Raw genomic sequence first — 15,115 nt, forward strand, 5'->3', positions numbered from 1 at the left:
GAATAACTAATTCAGCTAGGCTAGGCCTGGCTCCCCAGTGGGTGGGCCTATGCCCTCCCAGGCCCACCAATGGCTGTACCCCTGCCCAGTCATGTGAAATCCATAAATTAGGGTCTAATGAATTGACATTGTCTGATTTCCTTCTGAACTGTAACTCAGTGTAAAATTAGAAATTGTTGCATGTCGCATTTATATTTATATAATAAAAAATGTAAAAGGCTTATGGCCATTCCAGCAGATAGAAACTTGGTTGCAGTTTATGTTCATAAAGCTAATAAGAAAATTTGTTAAATGACTTTAATATGGGAAAGATGTAACAATTTTTAATTTGCATCAAAAAGTGAGAATTGTATCAGAAATTGGAAAGTTTGGGAAAACATAAAGGAAAATCATCAGGTATGTAGAAAAAAAATGTGTGTCCTGAAGAGCTTGTAAGTGGAGGGAAACAAAGTATTTATTCGCTTCAGGAATGGGGTCATAATAGTTTTTTTTATTGTATTTTTATTTGACCTTTATTTAACTAGGCAAGTCAGTTAAGAACAAATTATTTTTACAATGACGGCCTACACCGGCCAAACCCAAACCCGGGCGCTGCTGGGCCAATTGTGCGCCGTCCTATGGGACTCCTGATCACGGCCGGTTGTGATACAGCCCGGGATTGAACCAGTGTCTATTGGGATGCCTCTAGCACTGTGATTCAGTGTATAAGACCGCTGCGCCACTAGGGAGCCCACTGCTCAAAAGCTGGAGCCAAATTTGCAGGAAGAAAACAGAATCCACAGTGTTTGTCATAAACAGAGATGGTCACAATTGTTTAATAGCGCATTATTAAACAAAATTATGATGATGTAAGGCCCCAGGCAATTGCCTGAGTTGTTATTAGCTCTGCATACTGATAGGAAAAACTATGAGCCAGGGACGCGAGGCCCAGGCTACCCTCTGGCCAGTTCATCGCAAAGATGAGGAGTTTCAGCGAGCAAACATCATAGCCATGGCGATCAACTGTACTGCGCTGATGGAGCAGAAATCACAGAAGATATATTTGAGTGCAGAAGAGCTACAGGAAGTTGAGAGAAGGGGTTCTCAATCCTCCCAGACCGACAGCATGGTGTAGGATTGTTTAGGGCCAACTTAGTGGGATGGGGTGGTTGGTTTTCGGTGATAGTGTATAGGTGCTGGGTTAGATGGTGGTGCAATTTAAGATTATCTCATTCAACTTTTTTGTTTTTGTGACCAAAATTTGCAATCCCCACTCTGACCTGTGAAAGACAGTATGCAACACAGCGTCTAGTCTGCTGGAAAGCCACATGAAGAAGAAAAAGAGCGCAAAACATCTCCAGAATCCATAACAGAACACTGAGTTGACCTCAGAGACTGCCCTCCGTTGGAATCATTGAACACCAAGGGCCCTGTCCAGGAAATTGGCAAAATGCTTTGGTTGTCCAGGTAAGAAGGATGAGAGAACAGCAAGGTCCATTGTCTTCAGGGTCTCAGTAAGAGTGCTGTGAAATCATTTGAGAAAAAAGGGTATGTTGACCCACTGAATTTCAATGACAGTTTGACAACTCTAGAACTTTATTAGCAGAAATGTACATATACAATATGTCAGATTGACCAAGTGAGTCCTCATGATCAAGTTGCACATGAGGATTTACACTGACCTGGGGGTGCAGTACAGTAGGTGTGAGTCTTGGTGTAGCTGTCTGGCCAGCTCTAGCTGGTGATTGTCCATTAGTTTGTCATTGACCACCACTAGCAGTGGCTTGTCTGCACCAAGGGTCTCCAGGCAACTACCTGCCCCTGAAAATACAAGACAACTCATTATAATTTATCAACATCATAGACCAGCACAATGGTATGGTAGTTTACCTAGTTTGCTTCATTTCTTTAAAGATAGATTACACACCAGCATGGCTGATAACCAGGTCGGCACATTTGATATTTTCAGCAATGGAATCCTTGAATCGGAAAGCCTCCAACGTGAGCTCGTGACAGCTGTCTGAATCTGGGAGAATGGAGCCTTGTCCAACCTGCAGGACCAAATGTTGATAGCCGCGGGCTTTCAACTCCTTCAAGAGAGAGATGCATAACTTTCAAAAAAAAAAATCTTAGTGCGAGGGTAGGACAGTCTAATTTTTAAGGACAGTTGGCTAGCTAGCTAACGTTAGTTTCTGTAGCTATCACATATCATACTCACTTGAACAGCTTCAGGGGAAGTAACACGTTCGATTAGGTCATCAAAGCTTGTTGTTCCTACAGTTACAAATACCCTCTTCATGGTTGCTCATGTATCAAATGTAATTTGCAGTACTTGTACTAAAGATGTCCCATGTGTTTGTTTACAAATTTCAGTAGCCTGGCGTCACGTGTTTCTTTCATTTCCTTGGCATTTCCGCTAAAGAATACATCACTCTGCCACCTACAGGTTTGGATATGAACTTGCAGTCTAGACATTTTTTTCTTCATAAAAATAAGTGTGGCGGTGTTGATCTAATGAAGAAAGAGTAGTTTGTCTATGACCATTTTGAAAATATCTCCAGTAGGTAGGTTTCCATTTAATTGGCGACAGATTTTCTTGCGACTATTCTAACATCCACATAAATAAATTATGCGCATTTCCCACTAGTGGTGTTTCCACCAAACGGAGTTGTTGCCGATAAACATCAGAACATTTATTATGTTTTATTTAACACTTTAACTAGGCACAGGTTAAACAAATAAAGAACATACACGCGCTGATTTATATCGGCAACAAATACGTTTGGTTGATGATATAGTGCACAAATTATTTTACTTTTTCGCTTAAGTTCTATGTACCGAATAAAAATATAAATGTGTTTCCATCGCATTTTCAACTCCACGGTTAGTTTTGTCAAAACAAAACTGTTGTGTTAAATAGCAAACGTAGCTTACTCTGGTCTTTGCACGTGTTTTCTAGCTAACAGCTAGCATATACAGTGTGAGTAGGCTGTGCGGGTTGTTTTGTCTACTACATGATGAGATTATGGATAAAAACGATCATATTGTATCTGGCAAACGGCAGTCAAGCATCGACCATCATGTCACCAGAACAAGACCCTCAATATATTGGAAGGCAGCATCAAACTCATTACCGTGCACTTTCACCACCCTGTAAAGTTAATCATAATTGATTTAATCTGTAACATAATAAAGTACATGGTTTCCCGAGTCGTAGTGGGAGGACCACAAGCCATATCATCGCGACTCCAAATATACTTCGAGATGATTAACTCAATATTTGCACATTAAGGCGTTTCCACTGGTATTTTCCGCATAATTGATTTTACCGAAACAAAAAGATCCCAACATGTGGAACGAACAAATTATCTGTCGGCATTTATACAATTACGCAGACACTTCCTATCTCCATCACAGCTGTTGTGGTTTTGTTTAATACAATGACTTTAGTTGTATAAAAACTGTGGATGTAAACGTTGTTTGACATGTAAAAATACGTTTAAAAAAGCCTCCAGAGCTAGATTAGCTTTAAATAATGTAGAGAATGCTGCCCTCTTGTGGCTGATTGTGTAACAGTAGTTGGCCTTACTATATGCAACACAAAACGTTGCAGATAGAAATATACTATATAGAACAGACTTCTTTCTACATGACAGAAACTCATATGTTCTACCACATATTCAGAATGGCCCAACCTCAAGGCCACTCAAGTCAGCTCATTTGAATATTGAGCCAGCTCAAAAAGTGCCAGTTCTCATTATGTGCAATGGAAGGACAGACAGCACTTTGCATAAAGCGATTTACATTTGATGTGAAGTAGGAAACAATATTCTATATATAGTGTGTTTCAGTCTGCAATGAAGTCTTAACCAGAAATGTAAGACCATTCGAATCAACATTCCAAACTTGTGACCACATGATCAGGTCAGTGTCCGTCAATCTTAGTATCAGATTTGTACTATATGGCAGTACTTGTGTTGAAGAGTTGAAAGTATGAGGCAGAATGACCACACAGAAACCAACATAAGACTGAAATCATTTAAGGCTCTGTTAATTCAAAACTTACAACCAAAAAAACTCACTGTAAAGTCAAAAAAGCAAACCCAAAAGCAAGTATAAAAGAAAACTTTAAGATTGGATAACAATGTAATTAGATATTAATAAATAGGTTGAGAAACTTAAAAAAAAAATATATATATATAAAAGTTAGTTTAGGGTCAGAATTTGATCAAACCATGTTACATGATAGTCATAATCCAAATGACTGAGGAACCTGTATCTAAAGCAACCACACAGCTGTAATCAGAGAACAAACATGTATCTACAGTCAATTCAATGTGAATGTCTCATGCTTAGGGGCACATTGACCTGGCTTGACCATGCCAGTCTAAAAAATAAATAAATTGGGCTGCTTCTATGGCCACCATACAATTGGTTTTAGGCCCTATAAAGCAGTGTTTCCCCACTCCAGCCCTCAAGTCAACCTATCATTAAGCCTTCATTAAACATCTTTCCAACCACTCTTTTCGCGAGTAAAGTCAAACTGTATTAAAACAAAAACATCACAACAGCTGTAATGGAAACAGGAAGCGTCAGTACAATTTTTATAAATGCAGACAGACAAGTCTTTCATTCCACTCTTTTGGGGTCGGTAAAATGTATTGTGAGAAATAGCGGTGGAAACCCCTTTATGCGCAAATATTGATATAATAACCATCATATCGAAGTCAACTTGGAGTCACGCAATGATGTGGTCCTCCCACTACCACTCAGGAAACCATGCAGTTTATTAGCATACATATTAAATAATTGATGAATGTCACAGGGTGGTGAAAGTGCAAGTTGATCTTGATGTTCCTTTCCAATCAAAATCAAGGGTCTGATTCTGGTGACATGACGATCGATGCAACATTTTTTTGTTTTGTTATCCATAATAATGTAATGTAAACTAGCCTACCTGCAGTCTCTGAGGTCTGTTAGTTAGAGTGCACGTGCCAAGACCAGAGTTGGCACATTTGCTATTTAACACAACAGTTGACAAAACTAACACGTTGAACTTTAGATTTTTATTCCATACATGAAAACGGTTGCAAAAAAGTACATTGTGTGTACTACGTCATCACGCAGTGATTTCTACCTGCAACAAGTCCGTTTATGAAAATCTGTCGCCAATTGGTCGGAAACCTAGCTAAAACAACTTGAAAATCAGGTGATTTGGTAAACACTGCTGTAGAGCACAGCAATCATATATTTACCACGGTTTGATTGAATTCTGTCCCGAGGCCCAAACCTGTACAATGGCTGTTATCACTTCAAAATGAGATATCAGATTTAACAAACCAATTCCAGTACAAAGTAAAACTAGGGGATATAATGACTGAGCAGCTTCAAAAAGGGACGCTGTGGTCCCGAGCAGATCACTGCTCATTGCCCCAGCACTCCCCAACCCCAAATGAGAAAATAGAAATCCATAGACAACCCTTCATCCTCATAAATCTGTCCTATACATTGAAAAGTAGGTTTTCCCTGGGCCTAAACCATGAAGGCCAGTGAGTCTGTAGGTGAATGTGTTCCACAGTCAAGATAACAAAGGTTGGGCAGGCTCAAGACCCCCTTGAATTGGCTCATGAACAGACAAGAATCTGCCCTCTGGTAGGTAATACTGCCATCTGGAGAGGTCAGAAGGTGTGATGGAGCTGAAGTGGTTCCTGGGGTCATAGGTCATCAAAGCAGGAACTTTACAACAATGGAAAAAGAAAAAGTACTGTGTTACTGAGAGTAGAGCAAAGACTGAAAACAATAGGTGTTGAGACACTTGTAGATATGAAAATATTACTAAGTAATTAACACCTTTACAATTAAGGAAATGAGCATTTCACCAATATGTAAACTGTGAAACTCAGTTACAACGACCAATACCTCAATGTGTATGTCTGTGTGTCTGCTGTATGGGTGGGAAGTTAGTTCTCACAGTGAAGAAAATCTGCTTCCTGTTTTGGAACATCAATTTATATTTCAGGATGTTGCATTTTCCTTTTTCTTTGTCTGGGATCTGCCCTCTCTTGCTCATAGGTCTCTCTGAATGTACATAACCATTCACTTCCCTCACTCCTCTTTTCCGCCCCTGTGCTCACTGCTCAGACAATTGGCTTCTTCACGCCACATTCTTTGTCTGATCTAATGATAACAGGCTAAACCAACGGTTTTATCAGTCCGTGCAGCAAACCCCCTTTCAGTCTGCTTCTTCTAACAGCTGTCATATGGTTCCCTTTGTGCCACCCCTGATCCTCTCATCTCCCTGCACATTTTTCTACATGCATTACAAACTCTTCACTGCTGCTATCCATGCCCAGACGTCTTTTGACAACCTGTGAATTCTTGCCCGTTGTCAGTGAAAAGCCGATCAGTGTGCAATATCACTTCTTAGTGTTAGTGTGTGGAAGGTGAAGTATAGTGCTTCAGCCTCTTACCTGGGAGAGAGTTGTGGAGAGGACAGTGTCCCCCTACTCCTTTACTGCACCACACAGGCCGTGCAGCACTGCTCCTGTTTCTCTGGCAGTGTGGCATAGTTCATCTGACGGACAATCTCAGCAAACAGCTCGTCCACCATGGTCTTGCTCTTGGCTGAGGTCTCGATGAAGGGGCAGCCCCACTCCTGAGCCAGGGCCCGACCGTCTGCACCTGCAACCTCCCTCTCAGACTCCAGGTCCACCTTGTTGCCCACCAGGATCAGTGGAACCTTCTCAAAGCGCTTGACCCGCACGATTTGGTCTCGCATCGGCCTGATGTCCTGGAGTTAGGGATGGATAGAAAGGATATTCTCAGGAACTGTGGGAAAACGTTTGTGCAACGACTATTGCTACATAGCTCTTTGATGTATATCAATGAGTTAAGTAGCAGCCCATTGGCCATTCTTCCAACCTGTTGAGCTTATACAATTTTGGATTTAGCCCATAGGTGTAGGGATTAAGGCTATGGCTGGATCTCTTCAAATGGCTCCTGATTTGTCAACAATGGGGTTACGACTCAAAATGATACAAAGACAACTGAGATGGCTCAGTAGGCCCACTTAAAACATGGGTACAATGAATATTGATAGCTGGTGATGCTAGCAAGAGCTATGCTCCTTGACATGTGGGCAGGTATTGGTAACAGGTAATAAGGGCCTTTACCTGAAAAGACTGTTGATTGACGAGACTGTAGACAAGTATGAAACCCTGGCCGTTCTTGATGTACAGGTCTCTCATGGAGGCGAACTGTTCTGTCCCTGCCGTGTCAAGGATCTCCAACACCGAAGGCGACGAGTCCACTTCAATCTCTTTCCGATAGAAGTCCTCAATTGTAGGGTCATATTTTTCGATGAACGTGCCCGTGACAAACTGGACAGTCAGCGCGGACTTGCCAACGCCTCCGCTTCCCAACACAACCACTTTGTACTCCTTCATTAGGGTGCACGAGCTTGACCTGGGCTACTTAGCTGGGTAGCTAGATTGTTTTTCCTTTGACAACATTAAATAAAGCAAACCTTGAAAGCACTCCTCTGCAAACTAACAAGTGAACCTCAGTTAAAATGTTAACACGTATGCTTAACAGTTGGAAAACATACAAGAAGTTAAAACAAACACAAATCTGGTTAAAATACAGAAGTCTTGGACTGAGTAAGCTAGCTAGCAAAGTTGGCTAAATCCACAACGCCCCTTCATGCTCGCTCACGATAAGGAGCCTTATGCCAAATCCTACACAGACAGTAAATATACCTTGACACGAATATGGGCAGTAGTTTCTTTAATCTGCCACAGAACGGCGCATTAGATGGCTTGGTGGCTAACTAGCTAAGATGCACAATACGAGAATGATTTCCTATTGTCCCCATTTATGGAGAGTATGTGAATGTGGCTTGCTCACATACTGTTCCACATCATAAACCATACCGGTGCCGCAAAAGCGCAATGCCAACGTCTGCCACGGCGGGTCCCTGGCCTTATCCCGAGCGGGCTGCACTTAACAGCCAGATAGCGTTTAGGAACCTTGGGCTGGAGGTTTAGTCCAATGCTGTCGACAGTACACTGCTTGCTGTTTAGGATGAGAAGGTGGAAGACCTCCCACTCCCTTCCCTAATTTCGTACTCACGGCCTCTCCCTACTGATACTGCCTCACCCTCGCGACCACCACTGAGCTGTAATGTCTTGTGGAACCGAGTATGTTAGCAGCTCGTATTTTTTTTCCAAATTCTATAAAATGCGCCAAATATGTGGTGCGATAGTATATGTTCTAGTCCTCAGCAGGGACATTAAAACGATACCCGACTATCCAGAATGCAGGCCATAATGTAAAGGATGGACCATGGTGGGGAATGTGCAATTTAATTGGTCCTTGAAGAGCTATTGGCATTCCCATTGGTTAAACTATAACTTCAGGCGGGACAGTAGATCGAAACGTTTGAACATTTAGAATTTGCACGTAGAAATGTGCTGCATAGAATGGAACTTTCAGGATTCAGTTTCAACATTTAGTGAGCTATTTACAGAAACTATGTTATATGTTATTGGCAATAAATAATTTATTTGTCTGATATGTCATATATTTTGTGTGTGAATTTATAATTGTGCTCAAGCTTTTCCCAGTAGGTGGAATGGGAGACTCCAAACATTGATGTGAATTTGTGTTCTCATCTACTTTTGACCTCTTTTTCTGGATGATTTTGCTCATCATTCTATTTTTATGAATGTAAGGTTGACCTCTGTTGATCAGCGTATCAACCATGCCACAGAGCATAGTCAATGGGCTAGGGCACAAAACAAAACAGATAACCCAGACGACCATAGGAGTGAAACTAACAGTAAAAGTATCCGTTCTTATGGACGAGGGATTTGGCAGTGCAGGCATTGAGATTTCATACTTCTTGTTGGAGGTACAGGGGGAATAGCTCAAATGGTAGTTATCTCGCTTAGCATGGGAGAGGTAGCGGGATCGATGCCCGCATCCTCCAGCTTTTTACTTTGGTTCAATCAGCACACGTTGTTGTAGCTCTGGATTGATTTAACTAATCGTAGGATTAGTTAACAAATTGAATCAAGATATACACAAAGCAAACGTTTGACGTCAGCTAGATATGTGAATCGTAACAATTTAGCTAGCCAGATAGCTAAACAGGACAAAAATGACCTAAAACGAATAATACGTAAGATAGATGTCAATTCTTCATGGTTACATTAGCTAGCTAACAATGCTTTGTGGCTATCTGGCTAGTTAACAGTACTAGTAACTAGCCAGTCAGCCCTATTGACTAATTATGGGCTTGCGATCTAAGGTACTTAGGCAGGTAACGTTAAACATGCTGAACAATACCAAATTACTCATGAACCATTAAGAGGGATCCCCATTTAAGTGCTTTATTAAAAGGTAAAACAAAAAGAGCAGGAGTCATACATATATTTCTTATATCTATATTTATACATATTGAAAATAATTGGTATGTAGCAGAGTTCTCTAGCACATACAAGTGCAAGCTAAGTATCTGAAGTGAACTGCCTTACTGCCTCAACTCCTCTCTAACTACAGACTCCATCACTCTCCATCTTATTATTATCATCTGAAGCTTTGGAAGCCATCGGCCAAGTATGTACCAGATCACCTTGAGTTTATTTGAGTTTTTAAAGCTACTTTGAGATTCTGTGTGTAATGAAAAGTGCTATATAGAATAAATCATAATAATTATTATTTATCCTACAGGGGAGGAGGAGCACTTGTCATAATGGCTTTGCGATATGATGGACAGCTTTCTTTTTGCTACTAAACAGGTCCTAATATCTTAGTCTGTGTGCCAGTTCATTCTCTCTTTTGACTTTGTTGTGGCAAGCAGAAACACACTGGAATTGAGGAAATCCCACCAAACCACCGAATTATTACTTAAATTAAAGGGACAAATTATGTGGTCGCTTGGGGTAATGCAAAAAGGTAATGCAAAAATCCCCTTTGGTTATCACATGTAGGCACATGTGTAGTTTATGAGACAGATCTTTGATTTAGTAGCTGAGCTACAGAATGGTCCTTCTGTAGCTCAGTTGGTAGAGCATGGCGCTTGTAACGCCAGGGTAGTGGGTTCGATCCCCGGGACCACCCATACGTAGAATGTATGCACACATGACTGTAAGTCGCTTTGGATAAAAGCGTCTGCTAAATGGCATATATTATATTATTATTATATTATTAGTAGCTGTTCATTTGTTAGTAAATGTTGGGAGCTGTGACTCTTATTTATTCTACTGGAAGGCTGTCCTCTCCTCTGCTTACAGTAGAAAGGCCTTGGAGCGATCCACTGAGACGCAGTGAGCATAAGCACGACAAAAGACAGGAAAACAGTGACCATGTTTCGCTTTTCTCCACGATCAACTGATCCTAATGTTATTCCACAGACAGCCAGCAGGGGGAACTCCAGACTCGCAGTTTTTTTCTGCTATCATACACCCATAACTCACTAACCCAACAATACAACTATTTCCACCACTGGGCTTACTGCAGTCACTATTTCAACCTTTACTGAACTACCATGAAAATTAATTTTAGACAGCTGAAGCAAGCATACTTTTTAAAAAGTATCCCTTCTTATGGACGAAGGATTTGGCAGTACGGTCATTGAGATTTCCTACTTCTTGTTAGAGTCACAGGGGGATTAGCTCAAATGGTAGAGCGCTCGCTTAGCATGCGAGAGGTAGCGGGATCGATGCCCGCATCCTCCAACTATTTAGTTTAGTTCAATCAGCACACATTGTTGTTGTAGCTCTGGATACTAACCCAACAATACAACTATTTCCACCACGGGGCTTACTTCAGTCACTACTTCAACCTTTACTGAACTACCATGAAAAATACTTTTAGACAGCTGAAGCAAGCAAACTTTAAAAAAAGTATCCTTTCTTATGGACGAGGGATTTGGCAGTGCGGTCATTGAGATTTCATACTTCTTGTTGGAGGCACAGGGGGATTATCTCAAATGGTATAGAGCGCTCGTTTAGCATCCTAGAGTTATTGGGATTGATTTCCGCATCCTCCAACTATTTAGTTTGGTTCAATCAGCACACATTGTTGTTGTAGCTCTGGATACTAACCCAACAATACAACTATTTCCACCACAGGGCTTACTGCAGTCACTACTTCAACCTTTACTGAACTACCATGAAAAATACTTTTAGACAGCTGAAGCAAGCAAACTTTAAAAAAAGTATCCTTTCTTATGGACGAGGGATTTGGCAGTGCGGTCATTGAGATTTCATACTTCTTGTTGGAGGCACAGGGGGATTATCTCAAATGGTATAGAGCGCTCGTTTAGCATCCTAGAGGTATTGGGATTGATTTCCGCATCCTCCAACTATTTGGTTTGGTTCAATCAGCACACATTGTTGTTGTAGCTCTGGATACTAACCCAACAATACAACTATTTCCACCACAGGGCTTACTGCAGTCACTACTTCAACCTTTACTGAACTACCATGAAAAATACTTTTAGACAGCTGAAGCAAGCATACTTTAAAAAAAAGTATCCCTACTTATGGACGAGGGATTTGGCAGTGCTGTTATTGAGATTTTCAACTTCTTGTTGGAGGCACAGGGGGATTAGCTCAAATGGTAGAGCGCTCGCTTAGCATGCGAGAGGTAGTGGGATCGATGCCCGCATCCTCCAACTATTTAGTTTAGTTCAATCAGCACACATTGTTGTTGTAGCTCTGGATACTAACCCAACAATACAACTATTTCCACCACGGGGCTTACTTCAGTCACTACTTCAACCTTTACTGAACTACCATGAAAAATACTTTTAGACAGCTGAAGCAAGCAAACTTTAAAAAAAAGTATCCTTTCTTATGGACGAGGGATTTGGCAGTGCGGTCATTGAGATTTCATACTTCTTGTTGGAGGCACAGGGGGATTATCTCAAATGGTATAGAGCGCTCGTTTAGCATCCTAGAGTTATTGGGATTGATTTCCGCATCCTCCAACTATTTAGTTTGGTTCAATCAGCACACATTGTTGTTGTAGCTCTGGATACTAACCCAACAATACAACTATTTCCACCACTGGGCTTACTGCAGTCACTACTTCAACCTTTACTGAACTACCATGAAAAATACTTTTAGACAGCTGAAGCAAGCAAACTTTAAAAAAAGTATCCTTTCTTATGGACGAGGGATTTGGCAGTGCTGTTATTGAGATTTCCTACTTCTTGTTGGAGGCACAGGGGTATTAGCTCAAATGGTAGAGCGCTCGCTTAGCATGTGAGAGGTAGCGGGATCGATGCCCGCATCCTCCAACTATTTAGTTTAGTTCAATCAGCACACATTGTTGTTGTAGCTCTGGATACTAACCCAACAATACAACTATTTCCACCACGGGGCTTACTTCAGTCACTACTTCAACCTTTACTGAACTACCATGAAAAATACTTTTAGACAGCTGAAGCAAGCAAACTTTAAAAAAAGTATCCTTTCTTATGGACGAGGGATTTGGCAGTGCGGTCATTGAGATGTCATACTTCTTGTTGGAGGCACAGGGGGATTATCTCAAATGGTATAGAGCGCTCGTTTAGCATCCTAGAGGTATTGGGATTGATTTCCGCATCCTCCAACTATTTAGTTTGGTTCAATCAGCACACATTGTTGTTGTAGCTCTGGATACTAACCCAACAATACAACTATTTCCACCACAGGGCTTACTGCAGTCACTACTTCAACCTTTACTGAACTACCATGAAAAATACTTTTAGACAGCTGAAGCAAGCAAACTTTAAAAAAAGTATCCTTTCTTATGGACGAGGGATTTGGCAGTGCGGTCATTGAGATTTCATACTTCTTGTTGGAGGCACAGGGGATTATCTCAAATGGTATAGAGCGCTCGTTTAGCATCCTAGAGGTATTGGGATTGATTTCCGCATCCTCCAACTATTTAGTTTGGTTCAATCAGCACACATTGTTGTTGTAGCTCTGGATACTAACCCAACAATACAACTATTTCCACCACAGCGCTTACTGCAGTCACTACTTCAACCTTTACTGAACTACCATGAAAAATACTTTTAGACACCTGAAGCAAGCATACTTTAAAAAAAGTACCCCTACTTATGGACGAGGGATTTGGCAGTGCTGTCATTGAGATTTCCTACTTCTTGTTGGAGGCACAGGGGATTAGCTCAAATGGTAGAGCGCTCGCTTAGCATGCGAGAGGTAGCGGGATCGATGCCCGCATCCTCCAACTATTTAGTTTAGTTCAATCAGCACACATTGTTGTTGTAGCTCTGGATACTAACCCAACAATACAACTATTTCCACCACGGGGCTTACTTCAGTCACTACTTCAACCTTTACTGAACTACCATGAAAAATACTTTTAGACAGCTGAAGCAAGCAAACTTTAAAAAAGTATCCTTTCTTATGGACGAGGGATTTGGCAGTGCGGTCATTGAGATGTCATACTTCTTGTTGGAGGCACAGGGGATTATCTCAAATGGTATAGAGCGCTCGTTTAGCATCCTAGAGGTATTGGGATTGATTTCCGCATCCTCCAACTATTTAGTTTGGTTCAATCAGCACACATTGTTGTTGTAGCTCTGGATACTAACCCAACAATACAACTATTTCCACCACAGGGCTTACTGCAGTCACTACTTCAACCTTTACTGAACTACCATGAAAAATACTTTTAGACAGCTGAAGCAAGCAAACTTAAAAAAAGTATCTTTCTTATGGACGAGGGATTTGGCAGTGCGGTCATTGAGATTTCATACTTCTTGTTGGAGGCACAGGGGGATTATCTCAAATGGTATAGAGTGCTCGTTTAGCATCCTAGAGGTATTGGGATTGATTTCCGCATCCTCCAACTATTTAGTTTGGTTCAATCAGCACACATTGTTGTTGTAGCTCTGGATACTAACCCAACAATACAACTATTTCCACCACAGCGCTTACTGCAGTCACTACTTCAACCTTTACTGAACTACCATGAAAAATACTTTTAGACACCTGAAGCAAGCATACTTTAAAAAAAGTACCCCTACTTATGGACGAGGGATTTGGCAGTGCTGTCATTGAGATTTCATACTTCTTGTTGGAGGCACAGGGGGATTAGCTCAAATGGTAGAGCGCTCGCTTAGCATGCGAGAGGTAGCGGGATCGATGCCCGCATCCTCCAACTATTTAGTTTAGTTCAATCAGCACACATTGTTGTTGTAGCTCTGGATACTAACCCAACAATACAACTATTTCCACCACGGGGCTTACTTCAGTCACTACTTCAACCTTTACTGAACTACCATGAAAAATACTTTTAGACAGCTGAAGCAAGCAAACTTTAAAAAAGTATCCTTTCTTATGGACGAGGGATTTGGCAGTGCGGTCATTGAGATGTCATACTTCTTGTTGGAGGCACAGGGGATTATCTCAAATGGTATAGAGCGCTCGTTTAGCATCCTAGAGGTATTGGGATTGATTTCCGCATCCTCCAACTATTTAGTTTGGTTCAATCAGCACACATTGTTGTTGTAGCTCTGGATACTAACCCAACAATACAACTATTTCCACCACAGGGCTTACTGCAGTCACTACTTCAACCTTTACTGAACTACCATGAAAAATACTTTTAGACAGCTGAAGCAAGCAAACTTTTAAAAAAAGTATCCTTTCTTATGGACGAGGGATTTGGCAGTGCGGTCATTGAGATTTCATACTTCTTGTTGGAGGCACAGGGGATTATCTCAAATGGTATAGAGCGCTCGTTTAGCATCCTAGAGGTATTGGGATTGATTTCCGCATCCTCCAACTATTTAGTTTGGTTCAATCAGCACACATTGTTGTTGTAGCTCTGGATACTAACCCAACAATACAACTATTTCCAACACAGGGCTTACTGCAGTCACTACTTCAACCTTTACTGAACTACCATGAAAAATACTTTTAGACAGCTGAAGCAAGCATACTTTAAAAAAAGTATCCCTACTTATGGACAGGGATTTGGCAGTGCTGTTATTGAGATTTCCTACTTCTTGTTGGAGGCACAGGGGGATTAGCTCAAATGGTAGAGCGCTCGCTTAGCATGCGAGAGGTAGCGGGATCGATGCCCGCATCCTCCAACTATTTAGTTTAGTTCA

The 15,115-nt window shown here is 41.3% G+C and overlaps 2 protein-coding genes and 4 non-coding genes across 6 annotated transcripts; 4 read left to right on the forward strand and 2 right to left on the reverse strand.

Annotated features, from left to right (window-relative positions):
* Positions 1-301: 301 nt before the first annotated feature.
* On the reverse strand, positions 302-2,415 carry zgc:92907 (uncharacterized protein LOC436733 homolog). The gene is made up of 4 exons (XM_046323571.1): positions 2,198-2,415; positions 1,907-2,069; positions 1,662-1,800; positions 302-1,502 (listed from the first exon to the last, which is right to left on the reverse strand). Exons 1-4 carry the CDS (start codon positions 2,276-2,278, stop codon positions 1,391-1,393), a joined length of 495 nt encoding a protein of 164 aa, XP_046179527.1. The 5' UTR covers positions 2,279-2,415; the 3' UTR covers positions 302-1,390.
* Positions 2,416-3,987: 1,572 nt separating this feature from the next.
* On the reverse strand, positions 3,988-8,326 carry rap2c (RAP2C, member of RAS oncogene family). The gene is made up of 3 exons (XM_046323570.1): positions 7,152-8,326; positions 6,450-6,769; positions 3,988-5,715 (listed from the first exon to the last, which is right to left on the reverse strand). Exons 1-2 carry the CDS (start codon positions 7,422-7,424, stop codon positions 6,491-6,493), a joined length of 552 nt encoding a protein of 183 aa, XP_046179526.1. The 5' UTR covers positions 7,425-8,326; the 3' UTR covers positions 3,988-5,715; positions 6,450-6,490.
* Positions 8,327-10,645: 2,319 nt separating this feature from the next.
* trnaa-agc lies at positions 10,646-10,718 on the forward strand. The gene has a single exon. It is a non-coding gene; the product is annotated as a tRNA-Ala (tRNA).
* An 868-nt stretch (positions 10,719-11,586) lies between these two features.
* trnaa-agc lies at positions 11,587-11,659 on the forward strand. The gene has a single exon. It is a non-coding gene; the product is annotated as a tRNA-Ala (tRNA).
* Positions 11,660-14,087: 2,428 nt separating this feature from the next.
* trnaa-agc lies at positions 14,088-14,160 on the forward strand. The gene has a single exon. It is a non-coding gene; the product is annotated as a tRNA-Ala (tRNA).
* Positions 14,161-15,024: 864 nt separating this feature from the next.
* Positions 15,025-15,097, forward strand: trnaa-agc. The gene has a single exon. It is a non-coding gene; the product is annotated as a tRNA-Ala (tRNA).
* The last annotated feature ends 18 nt before the right edge of the window (positions 15,098-15,115 follow it).

This window comes from Oncorhynchus gorbuscha, linkage group LG23 (genome assembly GCF_021184085.1).
Source record: "Oncorhynchus gorbuscha isolate QuinsamMale2020 ecotype Even-year linkage group LG23, OgorEven_v1.0, whole genome shotgun sequence".
In the NCBI taxonomy this organism is placed as follows: Eukaryota; Metazoa; Chordata; class Actinopteri; order Salmoniformes; family Salmonidae; genus Oncorhynchus; species Oncorhynchus gorbuscha.